The sequence below is a fragment of the Phoenix dactylifera genome, chromosome 15 (genome assembly GCF_051530095.1).
Source record: "Phoenix dactylifera cultivar Ajwa chromosome 15, Ajwa_hap1_PhDact_Kaust_v1.1, whole genome shotgun sequence".
NCBI classification, from domain to species: domain Eukaryota; kingdom Viridiplantae; phylum Streptophyta; class Magnoliopsida; order Arecales; family Arecaceae; genus Phoenix; species Phoenix dactylifera.
The window spans coordinates 20047418-20072025 of NC_143204.1; the positions used below are offsets into that span (position 1 = coordinate 20047418).

The window sequence follows — 24608 nt, forward strand, 5'->3', positions numbered from 1 at the left end:
TTTCTCTGAAAAATATCTATATTTCATTGAATTCTTTGTTCAAAGATTTGCCTACTTCATCGGCGTACAAATGTTCCACCTGTGTACTCCTCTGACGCTCTACCTGTTCATAGTCCATCCTTACCCGTATACAGCTTCTGGTATGCAGCCCAAATCTCCTGCATGACCTGCAGGAGATCCAGTCAAAAGAAAGGCTCGACACAAACCTGCGATTGAATCTGTACATTGTCTAGAATCCCACAATGTAACAACCTTGCCATGTGACCATTTAACTCTGCTTGCTTAGATGAATTATGTCCTGTACTATCTCCTTAACCCCGAACTCATTGCATCCACATCGTCATCATCAAAATCTAAATCTAAATCTTTGTCTCTCTTTGGACGTTGCTTCAATCTTTGGAAAATTTCATCAAGGGACTCAGAAGAGGAAACATAGGAATGGAGAGAAGTTGGCTGAGCTTGACGCAGTGGAAAAAACTTCTTTGACCCTACGTTGGCTCTGAAATTCTGGAAACCGGTCTTCATTGATGCCCATGTAGAGGCTAATCCTGTCGATGTACCTGCTGTTAAGCCATCAGACTGCTCTGCAGCATTGCCTGAATTAAGCAAAGATACTGAAGCTGGTGATGTGCCATTCTCTTTTGACACTAATGATGGTCTGCCTTGCTGCTTTCTTATCATTGAGTATTTGCTTGCAATGGTTTCACGGTTTGTACTGAGTTTATGGCCCTCTTCTTTTAGAGCTTTTGCTTGGCTCCCTTTTCCATTTTCCATGGATGGAGTAGCCACGGGTTTCATCTCCACTGTGCTTTTATCCTGGACAGCATAATTGAACAAATGGCTTGAAAAAGAAATGGATGAACAGAATTGCAAGTAAAACACAAGGTCTATTTGTATGAAGAAGTCTTTTTTTTTTTCTGAAGGGGAGGAGGGGGGTATGGCACTTTAAGGTTTGTCTTGCTATCCAATTACCAATCTTTCGTTGCACTGCTTTGACTTTACACAGACCCTCCACCCAACCCAGGAAAAACAAAAAGACGCAAAACATTCCTCAACCATCAATCCTAATGTGAAATGAGGGTGAGTCTAAAATATGACCCATTCCAGATTCTCAAAGGTAAAAGGTCAGTGGAATGGAGTTGGCTCATTCTGAACTCAAAATGTTGTTAATATTAATCTTTTTTCTATGAAACTAACATGCTAACTACCTCAATTGTATAACTTCTATGCTTTTTTTTACTGGAATTATATAACTTCTATGTTGTAATATGATTGCAATATAACCAAGGATATGGCATACCAGTGGTACAGCGGCAGATTCAACGTCCATACTCGTACCGTTAAAATTTCTTGCTAAAGGTATTACTTGCTCGCCAACTTTACACCCTTGCTCGAGCCATGACCTCTCTGCAGTGATATAAAAAGACTGCAAATATTAGTTTTCTAACTCTGTAGGTAATATTGAAAATAGCAATGGTCTCCTACAACCATCCTAAGGCCTATGTTTATGCCAATGCCTATGCAGTGATATAAAAGACCATGAATATCAACTATCTATTGAGTAGAAAATAAAAATAATAATAAAAAAAGATAATGGCTTGCAAGAAACATTCTGGTGCCCACAAAATCTGTGTAAGGCTGTCAAGGACCGGTCGCTCATGCTCCAGGAACAGGTATTTAAAATAATTGAAAATAAAACAAACTCTTTGGCAGGACCAAACAAGCTCAATCGTTACGACAGTATAGCTAAACAAAGCTTGCTCAAATTGGCTTGCATAATTCAAAAACATTACAGCCGAAGCCTCTCACTTGATAGCTCCAATTAGGGGCAATAAGCTTAAATGGGATGGCTGAAAGCCCTACTACATCCATGCATGGCATATAGGAGCCAAATGCATAACTAAACAGAAATAAAAGAGTGGCTGAAGTGGCAATTTGAAAAAAGAAATCATATGAAGACATGAAAAATATATTCCTCACCTTTCTGAAGGATAATCATACCAGATGGATCAAACCCATCCATGTCTTCTTGCTCACTTTGGAACTTAAACCATTTCCAGCTTCCAAAATAATCAATTACTCGGCCAAAGAAATTGCTCGCAACCAGCACAGTGTAAATAACCATAATAAGCGGGTAGATTTTGTTAAATCCTCTTCCGAAAAAGGGGACGGCATCATCAATATTCCCCATTCTCTGCATGATGGAATCAGAGGGTTATCACCCTATCATGGAAAAACTTTTAACAGCTTCCTCAAGCAATGTAATCATAGAGGCCAAAAGATAATTTTTTATAGGTACTGTTTCAGTGAGCAACAACATGTGAAGCAGAAACAGATGGAGGTCATAATACTAAAAAAAATTGTATGTAAATTCAACCCTGGATCAAAAGTTTGAGGAAATAAAAATCAACATGGATTCAGAAATGGCCTTTGTCCCCTATTTATGTTGCCACCATTTACTTAAGCAAACATGAGAGACATTGTGACCAAAGCTGTTAAGAGCAGTATAACAGCGCTCAGATATTTAAGCATTTAAATTGTTCGAGTAGGTAAATGGGCTGCTAAGCATCAGAACACCTAAAATGAGCTTCTCCAATTTAACAAATATACCACATTGTTTAAGGTAATAACAAATACTTAATTTAAGATACAAAAAACTTGACTGGTTCGGAGCTAACTTTTACTAAATAAAAGGATGCAAAGTTTTTATCAACCCTAGGACTAAAAGAAGAGAAGACAAGTATGTGCAAGAAGAAGATGAAAGGGAGTTATTATAGAAACAGTTAAAGGTAAAAGAGTGCATATAAGTGAACATGTAAAGCTATATAGTTTTTTTATGCTCAATAGGGGTCAAGAATCTTTTTGAAGTGAAAGAAAGATTTAGATGCTTTGGAGGATCACTCTAAGACATTAATTAGTACATTCCAAGGAATTTTTGGATAAATTTATGTTGATTTGGTATGATAAATGATGCAACCCCAGACTGGTGTCATGTCCTAGTTGCTTTTCGACTCACAAACAAACAATACAGATACAGTCTTAACCAGAATCATTATCAATAAAATAGAAGGGGAAAAAATAACAAGTGCATATATTATGAGAGAGAAATTACCTTTTCAAAAATAGTTTTGGCATTACCACCAAGACGAATGAGATTAAGAAAATTGTAAGAAATGGGAGGTGCATATCGTGCAACCATGCTGGCAAAATTAGATTGAATTTCAACAGTTAAATTTCTGTATAAGTAATTTTCATACAACTCAGCGAACACTAAATAAAAAAAAAAATCAAGCCAGCAAGAAATACTTACGAGCATATCATGAGTAAGCTAACTGAGCTTGTTTGTCTTGGAGTTAATGAATAGAACATTAGCATTCCAATCTTGAACAAGGAATAATATGTGCAAATACACATGTACATCAGTGGAACAAATGCAGCTATCTGCAAAGCATATTTGTAATTCTTAATTTTCTAAAACATAAATAAACTGAGGAAAGTAACAAGATGACAGGAAAATCTCAAATAAATAGAGACAGCAAGACTGTTGGATGCCATGCAGACTTCTTGAACAGAAATATATGGATGGATAAATGAATCATGCATAATGTATATAACAAAATTTAAATAGTTGGATTTTCACGCAACCTGCACATGCATTTATACCTAGAAACAGAGTGATCTTGCCAATGTTATATAGACTGAACTGTAAGCATTGAAAATACATAATATGGTTATTTCCATATTGGATACTGTTACAGATAATGATGTGTGTAGCTCTATTGATGCTCATACACTACATAAAACACCACACACTATCATATGGGGCAATGCTCCCCTTGATAGGATTGTCACTTATAACCTCTGTGACCTTACAAGACCAATCATATAAGAACTAAACAATATCAGTGGATAACCATTATATTCTTTTTCTCATGCCTCTCCTCTGCAATTGTGACTTGATCCACTCCAGATAAAAATTTCAAATCAACAACAGTTAGAAACCAAAAACCCTCAAAGGCTTTTTGTTCCTTGTCTAACAAGGATTCAATGTTGCTGTCAGGTCCATGATCGTCAAACCACAAGCAGCCCCATGTCTTGTTAGTAGTCTATAGAAAAGGTGATTGTCTATGCATCTGGGCATTTACCCAGTTCCCTTAGTTATAACCAAAAAGAAAGAAAGAAATTCATGCACTCATATTTGTTCTTTTACCTTTCTGAGAAACCATTCATCTTTTTAATGGATCTATTTCATTTATATCATTAGAATTCCTATCATTTTTAATAAACCAGCATGTTTAATGCTGGCTCAAGTCATAAGCAAATGTTTGTTTTGTGCCGTTACTCGTCATAGACAATTAGGACAACTTCAAATATATTTTGCAGCATGTAAAATTAATACAGAACATTAGTAAAATATAATAGTAATAACATCTACCATTGTACTTGAAGCTCAATTGTGTAGAGTGCTTATAATTTTGGGTCATCCAACTTGCTGGAGGCTGGAATTCAGTTTATGAAAGACCTTAAATGGGGACATGTTTAGCACTTATATATTTCATGTTCCATTTTTAACAAATGATGCATGGATTCTAACTTGGAAGTGAGATAAGCCAGATGCATCACAAAAAAACCATGGTGCAACATGCGCACATGCATGATATGTACTCACATAAACTTATATCACAATAGACAACCATAAGGTAAATTGCTGCAGCCTAGACATCATCTACTTGCCTATCCAGATGCCCAAAAATCTTGGCCATCACTCACATTGTTCTGGTTTAGGAAGTGGTTGCCTAGCATGGTAATGCCCATCCATCCCAGGTGGTCGGTCAGCCAATTCCCAGGTGACTGCCTATAACAAAAACGATAAGATATGACACCTACCGCAAAATCTAAAGAATTTATTGACATCAAGTTTTGGGGAGTGAGCCGCATCGTTGAGCACTGTTTCACTTGTTTCATTGTCATCAGTCATTGACGATACCATATTCTTGAGAAGTGGCCATACATGTGCTTCCCACCATTCTCCCCCAGAGTCATATAGAGTTAATTACTTCCAACATCACCAAGGCTGGTGAACAGAGTTCATCGCTACAGAACTCCCATGCTGGTGTCCAATGAGACCTGATTTGGCTGGGCTTTTTAATGGGTCATTCTGATCCATGATTATTTTCTTCTTCATTCCATTTTCACTTATTCCTCTGGCATTTTTTTGCCTCTTGTTCCCTTCTCTTGGTTTAGGTACCTCTTCTTGGTCATGATCCTTGCCAAAATTCCTGCAAATGCTCTTATTGCATCTTCTAAACAATTGTTAGTTCCCGCTTGTTCTACACCTTTGCTTTTCTTAGCTGTTAAGGTGTCAGAGTTTGCCCCTTATCATGTTATTCTTTTCTAAATGCCTCATGCTATACTTCAAATTCTCTTCTTCGCCATAAGCATAATAACCATCTTCACCACATTATTGGAAAATTCTCAGATTATTCTCGAATTTTTTTCTTAATCCAGATGATTCTCCATACCATTCTTCATACACAAGTTAATGAAGAATCATTCATTTACTCAGAACTACTTCAAGACAGCTTCATTAGCTACAAATTAATGACAACATACTACTGCCACTCAAGTTGGCTTTGTTGTTTAGAACTCTTGCCACTCCATACTCAATTTCATGTGAAAATATCTCAATAATCTTAAATTCATTTATTTGTATTTCTTATTCTTAGCTATGTGAATTATTTTCATATTTTGGTGAACATTTTTCATTTTCTGAAATGCCAAAACTTTGCATCCAACCGAATTGTTCCCATAAGCCGGACTTGTGAATATGGTAATGAGTCTTGTTAGATCCTTTCTCTTCATCTTCTCATTCTTAAGCTTTCGTGCCATCTGCCTACTTTTCCTTGACTGCCCATCTACTTGTACCTAGAAATCTCATTATGATCACCCTAACATCATGTGTCACATCACTGCATCCCCACCATGGATATAGCACGTGACTGTGAGCAATTGGGTGGAGTGCTATAGCACCATCCGCATTTATCTGAATAGGAATAGATAGTGTGGGAATTTGATGCGTTTGATCCAAAGATCGTATCAATTGCTGCATCTATTCTCTTCTAAGGGGGATTCGCAATCTATGCCTCAACCTCATCCAATTCTATTCAGACCCCAGTACAGGGATTTAAAAAAAGAAGAAGATGGTCCTGGGATAGACTGGAACAACGAGAATGCAGAGGGATTTTTTTAAAAAAAGAAGAAGATGGTGTCCAGGATGCCAAGCCATCTCAAGTGTTGGGACGGGTATGGAGACCTAAGGTCCCAATTGCATCCCAGGACCCAGTCTTTCTGCTCCAATACAGTATGGCTGGGATGGACTGGATCCTTAATCCTTGGTTCAAAAGATTTGAAAGTTCCTTCCTGGCATCATCTATTTAACTATTTCCCACTCTGACATAATGCATACAGTTTATGCGGTTAACAATTTTGTTAAAGCTCTTGCTTCATTCATTACATGAATGAATAGAATGTTGTTCATTATGTCCAAGTACCATAACTAGTTGCCTTTTCTTTAACACTACCTCTGCTAACATTAAGTAGGCTAGTGAGCCTATTGATCAGTCTATTGTAGCATCTGCCTTTCAAAGGCATTCTCCTATCTCCCCTAAGAATATATGATGGCAGCAATAGATGACTATGGAGGTCATTAACATTCATCGATGTCGAATATTTATACACCACTCCTTACCGTAACAATCGAAATCTTATTCAGGATATTAGCAATTTGGCCTTTCATGAATGGTCTACCTAGCAACGCTGAGAATTTCACTAAGAATCAAATTGCCACACTCATTATACATTCTGTTTTCAGCATCTATGGAGCAAACTCTTGGTGTCTAATTTGCCAGAAGGGACAAACTCAGAGAAGTTGATGTTTATTTTACTCAGACTAACAAGAGATGACCCAAACACTCTATGAATATCACATGTAGTGCATCTGCCATATTTATCATTGTGAACATTAAAACATTTCCGATCTTTTTAATTCAGTTTCAAATATTAAATGAAATGTTACCAACTGATTATTTCAACTCATTTTATTATTAAGGATTAATACATGTATAAATATAGGTCTGGAAATCTGGGTAAAAGGCTACTGTATATAATATATATCGAGATCAATGTTAGAACTCTCGCAAACTATAATTAAAATCCATATTGCTTCATCGAGAAACAATCTTAATAATACCTTTGTAATAAAAACAAGATGTATAGAGATACAAGTCATATAGCTCATGATTCATAATGCAGTATACAGATAAATCATAAGAGCTTTTCCAGGAAAATATGTGATAGAAAAAATTTTCTGATTGAAATGGTGCAAATGGACAGCCTACTAAAATATTCCTTGTATTTTCTGTGAAGATCAGTATATAACCTTGGAGCAAAACTACACAAAACCTGTTTCTCGTATGTTCCAAATATTTACCTGGACTAGCACTTCTTGCTTTCGCACAGCATGTATAAGAATGGAGAAAAGAGATAAATCAACTCCACTTGGTAACAAAGTGGCCTCAGCCAATAGAATAGCAGCAGACATGCAACCAAGGATCACAGCCAAGAGTTTCTGGAGTTGCTTTCTTAGTATACAACGCCATAAGAACTCTGCAAGAGCCACAAATGGTTTCAATAATTGTTTTGCAGTCTCGTGGAACTGACATATCTCAAGTCTCTAAAAATGTATCACACAATAAAGATACTTTGATGATCATTCAACATACTGAAAAAATTTACGTATATTTCCATAATCATGCATCTCCACTTGAAGTATCAAGCATCAAGAAAGCAAAGTAGTGAATATCTCTTAAAGGACCAGAAGAATACCCATAATATCAAGAAAGGATCCTAGATTGCCCCTTCGACTTTCTCTAAAACTTGAAACATATTTCCTGCAAAAGTTTGTAGCCAAAAGAATTGCATCAAATATGAGAATAATATCCCAAGTCATCAAACAGAAATTTAGCATCCTGATATTTTTCAACATCGTCATAAAAAATAAAGGTAATTCAGGATCTGTATTTCCGTATCCATTATATTAGCAACATTGCATCATCATTTATTTGCTCGAATGCATGAAAAATGTAGAAGCTTTAAGGCAGGTGATTCCATCATTTGATATCATTCTCCCTTCCAAGTTAAAGAGTGAATAAATCAATGACCATGGTCCAAAGCTTCGTCTGAAACTCCAAGACCAAAACCAGAAGTTTCAGCTTCAGCCCAAACCTGATCTACTCTTTTAGATTTTTGGCATAAACAAACTTAAGGTTCAACTTTATGTATATACAGCATTCTCCTTCTAACTATGTGCATCCTTTTTCAATTATTTGAAAAGCATTTCCTCTTGACTAAAACTAGAATTTTTCAAGTTTTGCGAGTATTTGGAAGCCACTGTTACCTCAAACCCAAAAGGGCATTACAAGAAAAGTAAATCTTTTGACATAGGTTTTGCGATCCTGAAGCTTAAATTTCATAGAAATTTTAAATATCATATTCAGACTATCGATGATATAGTGTATATAAACACAACTTGTTTGAAAATTTTATTTCCAACTTGTTACAATTTTCAATTGAAACAACCAAACTTAGATGAAACCACCAAAAATTGCCGAAATTAAATTCATATGGTTCAACTGAAACTGAAGCCAAGTTTTCAAAAACTTACCATTGACTAGATCTCACTTACGAACAAATAGACCATAGCACATTTATACGAGATGCAAGTCACATTAACAAATGAAAGAGAATAAGGAAGCAAGGTCCACAATTTACTGTACCGGAACCTTATCAGTATGGTATGGTACGGTATATTTCTATACCCAAATAGCTCTCTAACCATTTTTCTCAATTTTAATCTTAGGACGCCTAGGTACGGATTGGTACGCACCTCGGTATGCCTCGATATGGGGCGGTACATATCGGTACAGAGCAGTAAGGGGTTTGTACTGACTTGAAATTAAATTTTGTACCGGTTTTCTCCCGATACGGTACGGCCTAATACAGAGGGATACGGCAGACCATGTAAGGAAGACTTTGTTAACCCCCCACCAAATGCAATTGTGCTCCTAGCACCTTTCCCCTTCCTTAATCTTTTATAGACCTTTTAAATTAAGCCAAATTGGTTTGGTTGTTTATCCAATTTGATGATTTTGGACAAATTTAGACAACTTAAAACTTAAGGAGCAACTACTACAGTACAGGTCAACACGAAGACTAAAGTCAAAATATCATTTATTTGAGGTAATTCTATAAGAAAGCTGAGATAGCACTTAAGGAGCGCATTTTGTCAGAAATAGGTCAATACCTGGCAGGTCAATTGGATGCGGGAGAGAGGAGAGATTATTACCTCTAGATCATAAAATTTTCCCCTAGGAAATACCAAGACAATCCCTACACCATGGCTAGGAGACTATTGGTGACGATCCATAAAACTTAATTTGACGGATCAAACGACTGCTTTAATTTGATGAATAAAATGTACATGCAACATGATATATTTATTTTTTTGTTGTATCCTTGCAATATTTGTATCCTAGTCTTTTAGGATTTAATTGTGTAATCACATCCATATCATGTTGCATCTATATCCCATATCTGCATCCATGCACTACTACTCTCCCCTCTCGACCACCCATTTCCTCCTATCATCCCTTCACTTTCTCACCACCCTCCCCGTTGTTTCTCATCACCTTCTGATATACTTGGAGCATCCCATCTTTACTTCCAACAAGGAAGGGAGAGAAAGAGATAAGGGTAAAAAATACATAGATGGAGGTGGATATAGGTCAACAGACCAACCTTAGATCACGTGCAAATGGTGAACAAAGGGGCAAGCATCCATCAAGGCTAAAGTGAGCATGTAACTTTCCTTGACACTCAATCCACCCATATCTAATGATTGATAGGTTTGTAGAATTTAGAGAAATTTCTCTCAAAAGGAGCCAGCCAATATGATTGTATGCTTTAAAGTTTAAATAGTTGGTGCATAAATCACTAGAATGCTAGAGAAAGGGAACTGATAGGCAACATTACAAAATCAAACAAATTCATTTCCAAATTTGTCCAAGTTCATTCGCAACGAAGTTTCTCAGTTTAGAGCATTAAATGGAACAAAGAGGAAAAGTGATAACATAAGATCCAGAGGTCAAAACAAAAAAGTCAACGACAATGTGAAGATAGAATAGCCAAACAATGTTTATATAGAATACAATACATAAAGTATAGAGTTGCAAGCAAATTTGTACTTGAAGTTTGGATAGGGGCTTATCTTGGTGTCCCATTTTTGCTCTCCAGAGAGTCAAGAGAAATTCATGAGGATGGTATGGAGAGCGGTAGTATCGTTTACCAGGAAATTATATTTCATTTTGAAAAGCATTGAGAACTTCGCAATAAGTCTTGAGATGATTTTCCACACCAAGTACTTCATTGAGGCGGCTTGGTTCAACTATCAGATGTAATTCATCTACTAGGTAAGTCTTTCTTGGAGGTTAACTCATTCAACATTCAAGAAACCTTAGTAGTCGTCAATTGTTGATAAAGAAGATAGAATTACGTTATGCTGAAGTGCATAAGCTAACTATTTTCGTATCAAAGAATAAAGACCCAAAGTGCACCCACTTCCTTTGGCTCAAACAAATTCAAAACCATTTATCAAGGAGTTAGGAGATCCTCAGAGTTCAGTTTCCAGAGGCTTGTGTTCTCTCGACTAATTCTTTTATCACTATCTACTTGAATGGAACAAGAAAACTTATTTCTCAAATCCTCCGGATCAATCAAAAGTAAGGTTTGACGTCTCGTACTGATACTGAACTGGTACGCAATCATATACCAAACCAACTTTCGGTACGCCTCACTGTCTCATACCATACTGCGTACTTACACTGTAATAGGATGGTACCGGTATGGGGTCCGATACCAAAACAGCGAACCTTAATCAAAAAAATAAGATAATTATGACTCTAGAAGCTTGTGTTCTATCAAGTTTGTCAAAGTTCATTCTAAAATGCTGATTGCAAATTTATTAAGAATAGGTAACAGAAAGGATAAACGACAAATTGCAATGAATAATACATGGAGCACAACTATCAAGAAGAGCAAGGAGAAGTAAGATTTCTTTCTTTCTATAAGGATATTAAGATTTCTTTCTTTCTATAAGGATATCCCTTATTTTGAATATAGTATCACCAAAATGCATTTAAGAAGTTTCATGTAACCAACAGGGAAATTATACAGAATTACAGACAATCATAACAAGAACATAAATGAACAAACCATCCATTTGAATCACGACGCTCGTAATTTTTTATCGTATCTTCCAATTTGAGGGCTTCCATGACATAAGTCATATATTCACTGCAGAAAGTAAAGGACAGTCAGGATGAGAAGTGTATAGAAATAAATTTTTCTATGCTAAAATTAAAATGTTAGTTAAAGCCAATTTACAAGCTATCAGGAAGGAGAAATGTCTAAAAGGTCTCATTCTAAGCTTATTCAGCACTTTCATAAATAAAGAAGATCACCTGTAGTCTTGTAAATTCAAGTCCCTGATCCTCTTTATTGGCAATTCTATAGAATTGCAGTAGCCATCCAAATATGAATGAGCAATTTAGAGCCATTTATAGCTAATATGCACCAAAAAGATAGTAACTACACTTAATTGAATAGACCTGCCTTCTATATCTGTAATACTCCTCTCGAGCATTCCTAAGTTGACGTCTGAGTGCAGCCATCGTTTTATCATCGGTATCATAATCCATATCATTTTCTCCCAGTCGACCTCCCGATGGCTTGAAAGATGGATCTTCCCGCAACTAAAAGAAGAAATATTAAGATAAGGTGAGAACTGGTTAAGATGAATAAAAAGTTGACTTTGGCAATTCATGCCCAAAATTTTCAGTGTTTGACCATGGAGCAGGAGTACCATTTGATGCAACATGCTATCAATAACATCCATGTAGGGCCTTAAAGGGTCACGCTTTGACATCTGATTGGATGTGGCTTGTGCAACCTAAAACACAACACAATACTGAATATTTGTTGCAGAGGAAAATAAAAGTTTATAACATTATACTATCAACAGACAATGTGCATATCAATTGGCATATTGCAGCGGACTATTTATTATGGAATTTCTAATGGAAGACCATGGACATGCCAAGAAAGCAAAACCAACTAGTTCAGATTATGTATGGAATGGGGAATATGGTGATGCTCAAATAGTTGATCAGTCAAAAGAACTTATAATCCCATCATCTCAATCAGTTGTTACAACTTTAACATACTTAGTTCCTTCTTACAACGACGACCACACAACCACATCAACAATGTTATCTTAGTGGTTCAAATATGCTTTCACCCTCTTTACCACCTCATATTCTAGCCCACACAACAACAGTGGCCGTTCAAATATGCAGGTGCTTGCATAAGAGTATGCAATAATTTTCAATTAACAGCAGCTAATCACTTCCATGAAATCAAAAGCAAAATCGATTAGGGCATTGGTAACCAAGATATCTTGCAGTATGAAAAGCTTTCGTGTAAACACTGATGCAGCAAAAGGGCTTTTAAATACCCATAGGAAATAGTCATTATTACCACTAGAATTTGACAAGAGAATATACTTACCACAATTGCATTGGAAAATTCTTGATGAGCATCATCTAGCTTTACAGCCATTTTTGCAACCCTATGAGAGAGAACTTTTTGGCGGTTATTCCAATCTGCATTCCTCCAAATGCTCTTAGGAATTTCGCTCAAACCAAAACCAAGAAGAAATGCACCTGTTACCAGCCCAAAGGTATTTGAGCAAGCCATGGCTAAGCCCACAATACCTCCACTCCTGTTGAAAAAGAAATCGAGGTTCTGATCAATTTAGACAAATCATGCATACATTAGGGTGGACAAAGAAACCCACCAAAAACAACACAAAATTAATTAAATAAATTGGTAAAACTATATTGAATAATATAAAATATCACACTAAATAGTGAAAAAACTACAAGTTGATTGCCACTAAGCCAACTTCTCAAAATTAATGAGCATATCTTTTAACACTTAATATTTCATTTGAAGCCACTTTTGCCACGAGCTCAGCGAAAAATGATGATATTATTGACCTTCCTCATACCAGACTTAATTAACAATTGTTCAATTGTATCCCTGTTTCTTCAATTTTATCAAATTATCTTCTTTCTAGCTACATGTTTTTAGGCAGCAAATAAAGAACTGCTGTGCCTGAAACGGTAAAACATTGACTACGATATGCACGCTACCAAAAAAAAAAGTCCTCAGGGATAGGCTGCCCTCAATTATTTTTTTGTACAAAGCAAGCATGTTTCGAAGAACAAAATAAAAATATTTAATCTTTCAAGTAATATGTTAAATTGAATGAGACAATAGACACATGTGATAACATGAAGAAGAAAAGCAACTTCTAAACTCACACATTTGTACCAAGTCTAGCATTAATAAAGAGTGATATAAACCTTGCACTAAACTGGCATAATAGCATGAGCTAAAGTGGTTGATTAAGTGGATAAATAGTAGTTCAATAAGAGTAAGAGACAAACCAATTCCTATGCATGATAACAAGCAGAATGAGACCAAAAAGGCCAATAGATCCCACAATTATATAAAAGAGCAAGTTCACTCGAACACTAGTTTTTAGTCTTTCTTTCACTGTGAAATCTCCAGCATCTTCATAGCCCTGAATAGTAGGAACCACAGCCCTGCTTAGAGAGAGAACATAACTCAAAACCATGAGAATAAATGTATTAATTAGTAATACAAAAATTTATACATATAAATAACTACTAAAGAGACTTATCTACATAGACCAGAAAAATCAAATAAGGGTCTAAAAATTGCAAGTTCTATGCAGCAATGCCACTTAAATATAACTGGTATAACAAATACTGTTCAAATAGAAACTAAGAACTTAATTAGTAAAGGGTTAGAGGCATACTAGCAATAATGCACCGAAACATATTACAAGCCTGTTACAGGTTAATTATATTATTTATAACTACTTTAGTGAAGCCAAAACATAAAATAAATAATTCCAGAATCTGAATCAAGATTATTGCTTTGGCATAATCACCATTATTAGCTATTACAAGGATCATTAGCACCATAGTTTAATAATATCTAGAACCATGAAGTAGTAATAAAAATTAAGTAGTACTCATTATCATAATAAATGTTGACATTGTGGTCTTATTGCATATATAACAGCAATAATGTGCGTGCATGCCCAGCTAGCCAACACTGAAACATACGCATGAGCAACGAGACACCAACCCCTCCCCCCATGCATGCATGCATCCAAACACATATAAGAGAGAGGAGGGTTGTAACACACACATGTATCGCTAAGTCTTGGACATAGTAGTTAAGAAACCTTAAAAATCCTATTTTTATTCCCATGAACTTAAAAAAACCAATAGGGGTTTTTTTGGTCATTTACCCTGTGCATTAAGTGCATCAGACAAAGTCAAGTGATGAGCTAATGATGACACATAAATTAGGGGTGTGGACAGGTCGGATCAGGTCAACTTGGAGATATACCCAAAACCGAACCGATTTAAATTAGTTTCCTAAAATCGAAACCGAAATCAAACCAACCATCTACTAAACCGCTTGAAACCAACCGAAGAAATTCAGTTTAGTTTATCAAATTGATGTTCAATAGGTTGGGCTAAATAGGGTGAGCGATGTCTAAACATACAAATTTCATTTTATATAGGGTTGATGCTTAATGGACTAGATTAAATAGGTTGGGTAAGTCTAAACATAAATTTTGTATTTTATATATAAAAGAAAATATAAAAAAATAAAAAAAGTTGAAATATATACATAGGGTCGGGTTGGATCAGGTTGAATACCTACATACATACATATATATATATATATATATATAGGTTGGGTCGGATTGGTTTGAATACATATATTTATATATATACATATTAGTCGAGTCGAGTCAGGTTGGTTCGAATCGGTTTCTAAAACAAAATCCAAACCAAACCAAATTTAAAAGAAAAAACTGATGTAAGCCAAACTAAAGAGACCGGTTCAGGTCGGGTTCATGGTCCAGCCGATTTTTGCACACCCTTAACATAAATGGGTAATCAAGCACTTTGTGTTGTGTCACAACCTTTATAATACCCGTTTTGTGAACTATAAATCAACGATGTGTGCAAGTTTGCATAAATATTTGCTTATTCATGTATAGGATTAACACCATTTTTAAAAAGGCATGACAAAATCATTTTCATGACAACAATTTTGAATCATAGTTAGAAGGTCCAAAGGGCACTAATTAAAAGTTAACATTATTTCTATAGAGGATTAAAGTCCTATTTTGTATCATTTTGTGCATTCTGTCATATCCTTCTAGAATCAAACTGACGAGGTATCAGGTTCAGAGAGGATTCTAGGATCCTGAAACATGACAAATTGGGTTTGTATCGGCTCATATGAATTAGGACAATGACCAAGATGGTAATACTCGACATACTGAGACTTGGCAAGGCTTGGCATCTTCGAAATTCACTGAGAAGCCAATTTTTTGTTTATGTATTTTCCTTCTTGTTTTTAATGGTTGTGGTTTGTAAGGATTTATTTATGTATTTTCTCTTGTTTTTTTTTAATGGTTGTGGTTTATGTATTTTCTCTTGTTTTTAATGGTTGTGGTTTGTAAGGATTTATTTTATAAAAAAATCATAATTTTGTATTAGATTATGTTTTTGAGATAATAAGGTGCCTTATGGTACCAATGCTAGGTTTTTTCTTGATTTTACCCAAAAATGCAAAAAAAAAAGGTGAAAGAGGAGATTACTGGATTTCAATCCAAAATGGGCTAAGAAAACTGCCTGTCATCTCCCCTTCTTCCTCTTTTTCTTTGTTCTCTCTTTCCTCTCCCCCCCCCAAAAAAAAAAAAAACCACATGAACCAAACAACCAAAGAAAAATGGTGGAAGTATTGCTCCATTAAACCCACATATTACCTCAAAAACTTCCCATATCTCCCATTATCCCTAAAAATCCTCTAAACTAATAATTAAAAAAGAAAACAAAAACCCAAAAAGGTAATAAAAAATTTGACATCCTAGCAAATTACAAGGATGGTGAGTCATCCTAAGTGACATAGTTGGAGATGAAGATCAAATATTCTTGGTGAAGCATAAGCAATTTGGGCAAAAGAAAATCTAAATTCAAGTCTTTGAATGTTTTGTTTTTAGTTAGTAAAAGTGTCATGTTTAAATCATTAGGAGACATCTAGATTTCCTATTTTTTGGGATTTTTGAACTCAATTTTGGGCCTACTGCTGTAATCTGTTTCTAAGTCCTATTTTAAGTAGGCATGCCATCCAAACATCTTACTTACGGTCTTTGTTAGATTACAAAAGTTTTAGACTTTTAGGATTGCGATTTGAAAAGATTTTCATGATCTTTTATGATGGATCCTATGGTACGACAAATTTATTATTTTAAAAAAGTGTTCTGGATTTTCTTCTTTAAGATATCCCCCATGTGTGATTACTTTAAGAAAATAGCGGTGGTGTCCCCTTTGTAGTGGCATCAACATTTCATAAAATAAAGTTTTCCATACCCTAATCCTCAACCATGAAAGGCAATTTATAACAAAGGCTTCCCTCTCTGAAGTCGCAATTCATCTTTGCCTTTTGATACTTCCATGGCTGATGGTACCTCGATGCCATCTCCATAAGTAGTTCTTAAAATAAAGTTTCCAACACCCCAATCCCTAGCCATAGAACATTATTCATGATGTTGGCATCCCTCTCTATAGTTGCAATCCATCTTTACCCCCTAATACTTTTTTATGGCTGATGCTGATGGACCACCCTTGCCACCTCCAGGCAATGCTCTTTAACCTCTCAAATCTTACCTACCACTCTGTCTCCATTTACCTCCTCCACTCCTCCCAACTCTCTAACCCTGACCCTATCCCTCCACTCCACCATCCTCAAACCCCACCCAAAAAATCAGCGCATATGTGGCCTACCAAATGTTGCTCAGCCTACAAACCTTGGGAGACGGACGCAGAAAGAAAGAGAAGAGAATAATCTAGGACATCGCACTATAATATATTATTTCATGGACTACATAACAATATAACTCAGAAAAATATTAATTATTTAGAATCATAAGTTTTTCAAGATTGCTGATGATACAAGCAAAACACGAATTGCAATTATTGATGAATAATTAAGAGAAATATTCGTGAATCTAGATTCCTCTTCTCATAAGCAATTGTAAGTCAAAATATGTGATGTCTCCACATGCAATGTATCTACTTTGCCCATTGAATACCGGAAAGATAGCCATAGGAAGGTCCAACGACACAGTTTATGGTGTTAGTGACTTGGTAAGATTTCTCCTTAAAGTTAAATTAAGTAATGCAACTAGATAACTCGGTTACATTGGATAATTAACCAATATTGGTGAAACACCTCAAACTTTTTCAGAATTACGAGTGGTAGACAATCATGTACTATTAATCAACTATTACTTTTTGAAATTAGTACAAGATCAAAAGTCTCTGCATGTTCATTATGCCGTATGACCTTTGAATCCAAAAACAAAAATAGAAGCAGAAAAGGAATAAGATTTAATAGACATGTTGAGAAGTTTTAAGTTGTTCATAACTCAAAATAGCACAAGAACAAGGGTAAGAGTATCAATATACAAGTTCGAAGCCATGATCTAGTGATCCATGGGATATAATTCAAAATTGTTGAACATGATGATGTTATTTATTCTCTTCTGTGGTATTTCTTTGAGAAAAATGGTTTTGCCAACCTCATCATCCTTTAAATCATTTTTCATAAAATCTACAATTAAATTTTGGATATATAGTTTGGTTTTAACTTCAAAAATAATAAGCAGAAAATCAACAGCCATTTAGGCGAAACTCATTGACTAAGGAGATAGGAGATACTACAGAGTGATTGAGGTATGCTGGAACATTTATTGGTTATTGCAGCTCAACTTATCCATAGAGCACTTGATAGGAAAAGAAGTTGCACAAATATAAGAAAGAATTATGTGCTAACTACAAATATTTAAAATTATTTCCATTGAAATAATGGTTTTACAAGAAAAACATATAAGAAATTCCATTATATAAAAATTACTGCAAATATTTAAGATCATTTCCACAAGAATAATGGTTTTCGTAAAATGAAACATTATATGAAATTCCATTGTACAATAATTGGGTTGATAAACTCTCGGCGTTTTACTCTCTAGACAGCCATTGAACTTTGATTGAAACCTTAGTATGTACAATATGTATCAATATCAGGACTCATTAACATTACCATGTTAGCAGAAATGTACTCCAATATGACCAGCTCCAGAAGAAAGCAATGCCGCCCTGCTGATGTCCTATGATTGTCTGCATGGGACACAAAGATATATTAACTAATTAGAATATAGAGAAGAGAGAGAGAGAGAGAGAGAGAGAGAGAGAGAGACTACTTTTCTTATTTAGGTAATTGTGGAAAATTTCATTGAACAATGTTACAGATCAAAGATGAAAGTGGTAAAAAGAGTTGGAAAACGAAATATACAAGAGAAATCAAAACCTTATCCTCAATCCCACTTCCAGCCCTAACATGGTGATGGATATCCAACTTTAAAAACCTAAATTATATCATCAGGAATCCATTAGCATTGGTGTACCCCAACCGTATTCATTCAAAACACTTCTTTTTCTTAAAAACATGCCTCTTCCTTTCTTCTCTACCAGCTACCAAATCAAAAAAATAAAAAAGCATAATTTCTCCTATCTTCATTTAATAAAATATCATTGCAATTCATCCAAAAGCTGGTAATTTTTCCTTCAACACCCAAGAAGATGCCATAACCTCTGCAACCTTTCAAACACCACCTACTCAACCTTAAATACAGTTTTGTATCCCTTTGCAGATGCCAATAGAGGCATCATTAGTTAATAATCTAAAATGCATGCAGAATATCCTGAAGAAGAAGTGGAGATAGTTGGACAGAAAGACTTTCCGATGAGTGCATAATTTTTTTTCTCCAAATGAGTAGCTAAAGTTGTTAATCTTTAGGTTTCTTATGCTTATTGTCAGATGATGGTTGAGTGAGTGATAGTCCTTTTAAGAATGGCTCTTATATAAATTTATTTGGTAAAAGAAGATCATCATCCAACATATCCCCCTTACCTGAAAATTTATGAGTGTTTTCCAACAACATAAGATATCGTTCAAATATTGCTTGTTCTGTGGATAAATTCAAAACTAACATCGGTTTTGAAAACAAGGGTGCCACAAAATTTATATTTAATGGCACAAGAAGGAAATTTTTGACCATTTGATCCAGACTACGAGCAAAACAATTTCATCATGGATTAGAAAATAGGCATTTGAAAACAAATGGAATAAGGAGAGTTTTCTTTTAATGAGACCATAGATAAAGGCATTAAATTATTCCTTCACCTCAATCAACAAGCCTTCCTGTCTGTATGAGTTTTCCTCTTCAGGTCTTTGAGAAAGTTTTGTGCATTGGTTTCAACCAACATCAACCCTCTAGATTTGCACCCGGTTCTTGTCCAAGGCATTTGTGGGCATGAAAGGAGCATTTTTTCAAGACTTCCAAAATTAAACATCCACCAATAAAATGAACAGCAAATATTCTTCTTCGTTTAGTTAATGAAGCTATAAAACATTTTGTTTTCTATGATATATATATATATATATATATATATATATATATATATATATATATATATCCAGATATGACACTTCAAAATAGCCAATACTATAGGCATAAGGTACGAATCACCAATACGTGGTATAGATGGAGGATCACACGCAAAAATCCCCCTTCCTTTAATTTTATCCTTGCATGACTCTTTACTTTCAAGTTCTTTTATTTATAATATATTCCTCTTAACAAGGCTAAGATCTCATATTTCTCTCCTTTCCTAATATATAGTGAAACTGTTGATGTATGCCCTTGTTGAATTCTCCCAACTACCAATTATTTTGCTATAGGTAAAGTGAAGTGTGAAATCTTCAACCATCAAGTTCACTATTGATTTCAAGGAATTTTTAATAATTTCTATTTTCATGTAAGGCCCAAGAATATTTATTTGATGAACACCATTCACCAAAACAAAATGATCAAGTTTTCACCGTATCTATGTGAAGAATTTCTTCATCCAGAAACTTACATATATCTCACTTACCTGAACTCGCTCATTCCGTAACAAAACAAAGTTCAAACATTAAAAGCATGAGGAAGATAGAACAATTGATTTCATTCATATTAATAAGAAAAATGCAAGTTGCAGCATTGGCACAAGCCTGAATATGAATCTATATTTACATGTAGAAGATCTAACATACATTTGGAGAATCAAGGTGAAGTTATGACAGAAATGGCTGGAACCAAGAGTAATAGAGGTAAGTGGAGCCTTATTCTAATATATAATAGAGAAAAGATGAAAGTGGGACTTCAAATTAAGAGGGAGAACAATTGAGAAGTAGCATTCCTAAGTCACAAGTAATAAGTTAAATCCCTAGGCTTTCAAATTTCTTTCATGGCTAACTTCTGAGTTGCATAAGAAGAAGAGTTATGCATTGCACATCAAGATAACAGTAACCATCGTATTTTTGTAGCATATCAAAAGTAGTATTCAATTCTTTGGTTTCACAAGGTTGATTGTGGACTCGGTTCTACTATGCTGTCCCAGCAAAAGTACACTTTTTAATTGACTTCTCTTGCTTGGTTAACTGATGATAACATTATGAGGCCCAATGCTAAGCTCATATCCTAGGTGATTATTCTAAGAATTATACAGTACCTCAAGAATTACCACTCATGCCGCCTCCCACATTCGCTCAAGCTCAGAGCTGCAGTGATTCTAAATTACATGGGAAATATATGTAAGTGGCATTTAGATTTCTTTTTCTTTTCTCTGGTGGCTGCTTTATATTTTGGGGGAAAAAAAAAGAAGCAAGACATTATCTTGCATCCCAGGATTTGAGCAAAGTAACTACAGTATCAGGCCAAAACAGCCTAGAGTGTAGAGAACATTTGAGTATATCCAGCCAACAGTGACATACTTGCAGATTCCGCATCTATAATTACAAGATGAAAAAGTAGCAGCGTACAATGTGCTGTGTTGCTTTTACAGCTAAGCATTTTGAACAAGTTTAACTCACTGAGCATGTCCTTTCCCCTGGGGGCGATATCAATTCCTTGACTCCATTATTTCTGCTTGTTGGGCCCATCTGAAAATCATATCCAGTTATTTTCATCTAGACCAGGGTTGTTTATGTAGCCATGTATTAACAAATTTCACATCTACAATCATACACCACAACAAAAGGAGTGTCACACATTCAGTTTGCAGGCTATACAGCAAGCACCTTGAGAAAGTCTATCAACTCCTTATGCAAAAGTTTTCCCCATGGGGATTATCATTCAGTTTCTCAACTCCATTAAGTCATCTTGTTGAACTCTTCAAGGAATCTCATACCTTCCATGTTAAGCCACCACTTTCAAGCGAGGAAACACGTTTCTATGGAACAAATGGATTTGCTTCCTTTAGTACATTTGATGGTAAGTGTGTAGCTTTACCTATGTTATACCTATTTCTAGGTCATTTGCTGTAATAATTTGGCAATAATAAGGTACTCAAGCATCTAAGAAAGTTCAGTTCACCAACAGAGTTTCAAAGGCTATAAGTTATATATAATAATATTAATCGTGATTAGTTACTTCAAGCACAGTTCCATGAATTTCACGCTGGCAAGATGCACAAATGTTCAAAAGTTTCGTTCAAACTTCTTGCATTCTCCTTATAAATACTCCAATGACATGACAGAATCCTTAATGTTTCTAGGAAATTTCCACGATACTCCAATGGTATGACAGAATGCTACATGTTTCAAGAAAATTTCCATATCTGACATTGCCTCTCATACTACCATTCAATGACCAGAAAGTTCTACTTCAAGTTTTGAAGGAAATTTTCAGAAACTAACCACCAAAATTTTTTTCTCTCGGGCCCATATATTTTCATTCAATTAGCAAAATTCCACCACTTTTAGCACCAACCGAGTTTCACCATCAATCTCAGACATTCTCATCAATAACCTCGCTGTTCTTCTTCAGCCAAATCTAACAAAATGGAACGCATCAAGAAGAGATCGAATTCAATATTTTATAAATGTATTATAAACGTAAAGCAAGCTCTTCAATAGGTAAAAATGATCCGGAAAATCTTGAAACAAGGATTGCATGAACAACTACCAATTCCAACACGCCACCCACCCACCAGTCTAAGCCTTTTAACATCTTCTTCTCAAAAGAGCCTAAGATTCCAAAATTACAAACAGCAAACGAAGAAATCTCTGCGAAAATCATCCTGATTATCACAATCCCTGGATCGCCCGCCCCATCATATACCAATCAATTCAAAAAAAATCAAGACAAATTCAAGAACAAGATGATGTATCAAAATTGGACAGAGAGGAAGAAAGATCTCACCGTCCAGATGTCTGCGGGGACGAGAATAATGATGGAGAGGGAGCAGAACCAGGCGTATCCGACGGTAAAGAGCACGTATCTCGGCACGTCCGGCCCAGCGAAGTACCGCAGCGTGACCATCACCATCCCAAGGGTGAGGGGAAGCGAGATCAAATAGAAAACCCACATCTCTCCTCCTCCTCCTCCTCCTCCTCTCTCTCTCTCTCGACCTCTCTCTCGGTTCTAATTCTTCCCCTCCTCCTCCTCCTCCTGGCGGCGGAGCAGCGAGGTTGGACCGGTCAAAGAGGAGCGGATCCGGCGATAGAAGATCTTGGCTTCGCCGAGGAAAAGAGCGTGGAAGAGAGACGAGAGCAAGGAAAAGGGGGCACGGTAATAGAAATTAATCGCCCATTTGGGGGTGCGCCAACTCGGGGGGCGACGGTGACGGCAGCTAGTCGGAGCGCGTTTGGTGCGGTCAGAGGTGGATGTCCACCGGGCGACAGATGAAGGACACCTAACAGCTCCGCCAACTGAAGTGCTTGGAATCGGCGTACCTCCTCGTTGGATGGTTGGTGATGCGTATACGGACTGGATGGCAAAATTAGATCACCGCCTTTGATTCTAACTGCCATTTAATGGTTAAGCTCAGTTTATTTTGAAAATTCCTTGGTGAACCAAGTTTATTGGGACAAATTTAGGAGAAAATTGACTTCTTATCAAGTTTTTCATGAGGATGACCTTGGCCTGATCCACGAGTTAATTGTGTCTTAAATTTATCCCTTTTTTTTCCTATTTACTAACGCTTCTTATTTTTATTCAATAATAATTTAATTCTACCATTTTTTTTCAATATAATGATGCTTTGATTTATTTATATCAGGAGACAAACCCTCAATAAGTTGACACTAATTCATGGACCAAAGAGGGAGAGCGAGAGAGGGCCTTACGCAGTTCTTGGCCCATGGCCCATTATTTACCTCCTATTCTAGCTTGCATCAAGATTAGTTGGTCCAAGCTCAGAGCCTCAGAGCAACTGGCATCGTTACACAGAGCAACTCAAGTTGGCACTGACTTGCCTTGCTTTGTGGAGACCTTTAAATGCATGGCCCCCCCTTCCAGGAGAGAAAAAAAAAAGTGAAAAGAAAAGAAAACAAGGTTAGATTGTTTCTTAGAGTTTGCACCAAATTCATGAACCAAAGGAGAGAGGAGAGGGAATTTAAAAGATATACACCAAAGAATAGTCTTGGCTAGCACTCCTCACTGGAGAGGGTTTAAATCCTTAGGGCTCGTTTGGTTCGCGGGAAAAGAAGGGGGGAAAGTGTGGTCAACGGGAAAGTAATGAGATGCCTCTTGTTTGGTTGGAGTTTTCAAAGGAGAGAGAAGGGAAAGTTGTATTCCCATGGGAATGTGATTCCCATATCTCATGGGAAAGTCTTTCCCATGAGGCGGGAATCACTCCATTTTTATTTTTTCCCAAAACGTCCCTTCAGCATTAAAGAAGCATTAAAGAGGCATTAAAAAACTAATTTTTATTAAGGGCATAATAGGAATTATATATAACTTTCCTAGGAAAGTGGATGGCCAACCAAACATAAGCACCTTGGAAATTTGTCACTTTTCCATGGTCAACCAAACATGCCAAAAGTACTTTCCTAGGCATCCTCTTCCTAGGAATCTGATTCCCAAGAATCATATTCCTAGGAGGGAAAATGCTTCCCGCGAACCAAACGAGCCCTAGTGTTGTTTCTGCATCATACTTATAATGGAGGCATGGCTTGTGTCAAGCTCTCTATGTATCAGATTGTGATCAGGCTATCATTAAAGTTCCTTGGGAATTTTAATGCTCATTACTTAATATATAATCAACCATTGTTAAAGTTTATTGGTTAATGTACAACACAAATTTTATTATTAAAGCCTTCTATTTATGATAATTTGTTACTATTATGTTGCATTTCATGGAAAAGAAAGAAAAATTATACCCCGTGCATCATGTGAGGCTCATATTAATGATGCCGAAATTAATGAT

General features: G+C 35.9%; 1 protein-coding gene across 2 annotated transcripts; it reads right to left on the minus strand.

Annotated features, from left to right (window-relative positions):
* LOC103707963 (LMBR1-like membrane protein) lies at window positions 1–23134 on the minus strand. 2 transcript variants are annotated; one of them, XM_089927388.1, is made up of 15 exons: window positions 22601–22952; window positions 21271–21339; window positions 18397–18473; window positions 13626–13784; window positions 12682–12895; window positions 11978–12064; window positions 11728–11867; window positions 11329–11409; window positions 7885–7949; window positions 7490–7665; window positions 3311–3441; window positions 3113–3200; window positions 1981–2194; window positions 1301–1407; window positions 1–816 (listed from the first exon to the last, which is right to left on the minus strand). In XM_089927388.1, exons 1-15 carry the CDS (start codon window positions 22766–22768, stop codon window positions 304–306), a joined length of 2289 nt encoding a protein of 762 aa, XP_089783514.1. In that variant the 5' UTR covers window positions 22769–22952; the 3' UTR covers window positions 1–303. The 2 variants fall into 2 exon arrangements, with proteins under 2 accessions (XP_089783514.1, XP_008790925.1); XM_008792703.6 differs by lacking the exon at window positions 21271–21339 and having other exon boundaries at window positions 22601–23134.
* Between the last annotated feature and the right edge of the window lie 1474 nt (window positions 23135–24608).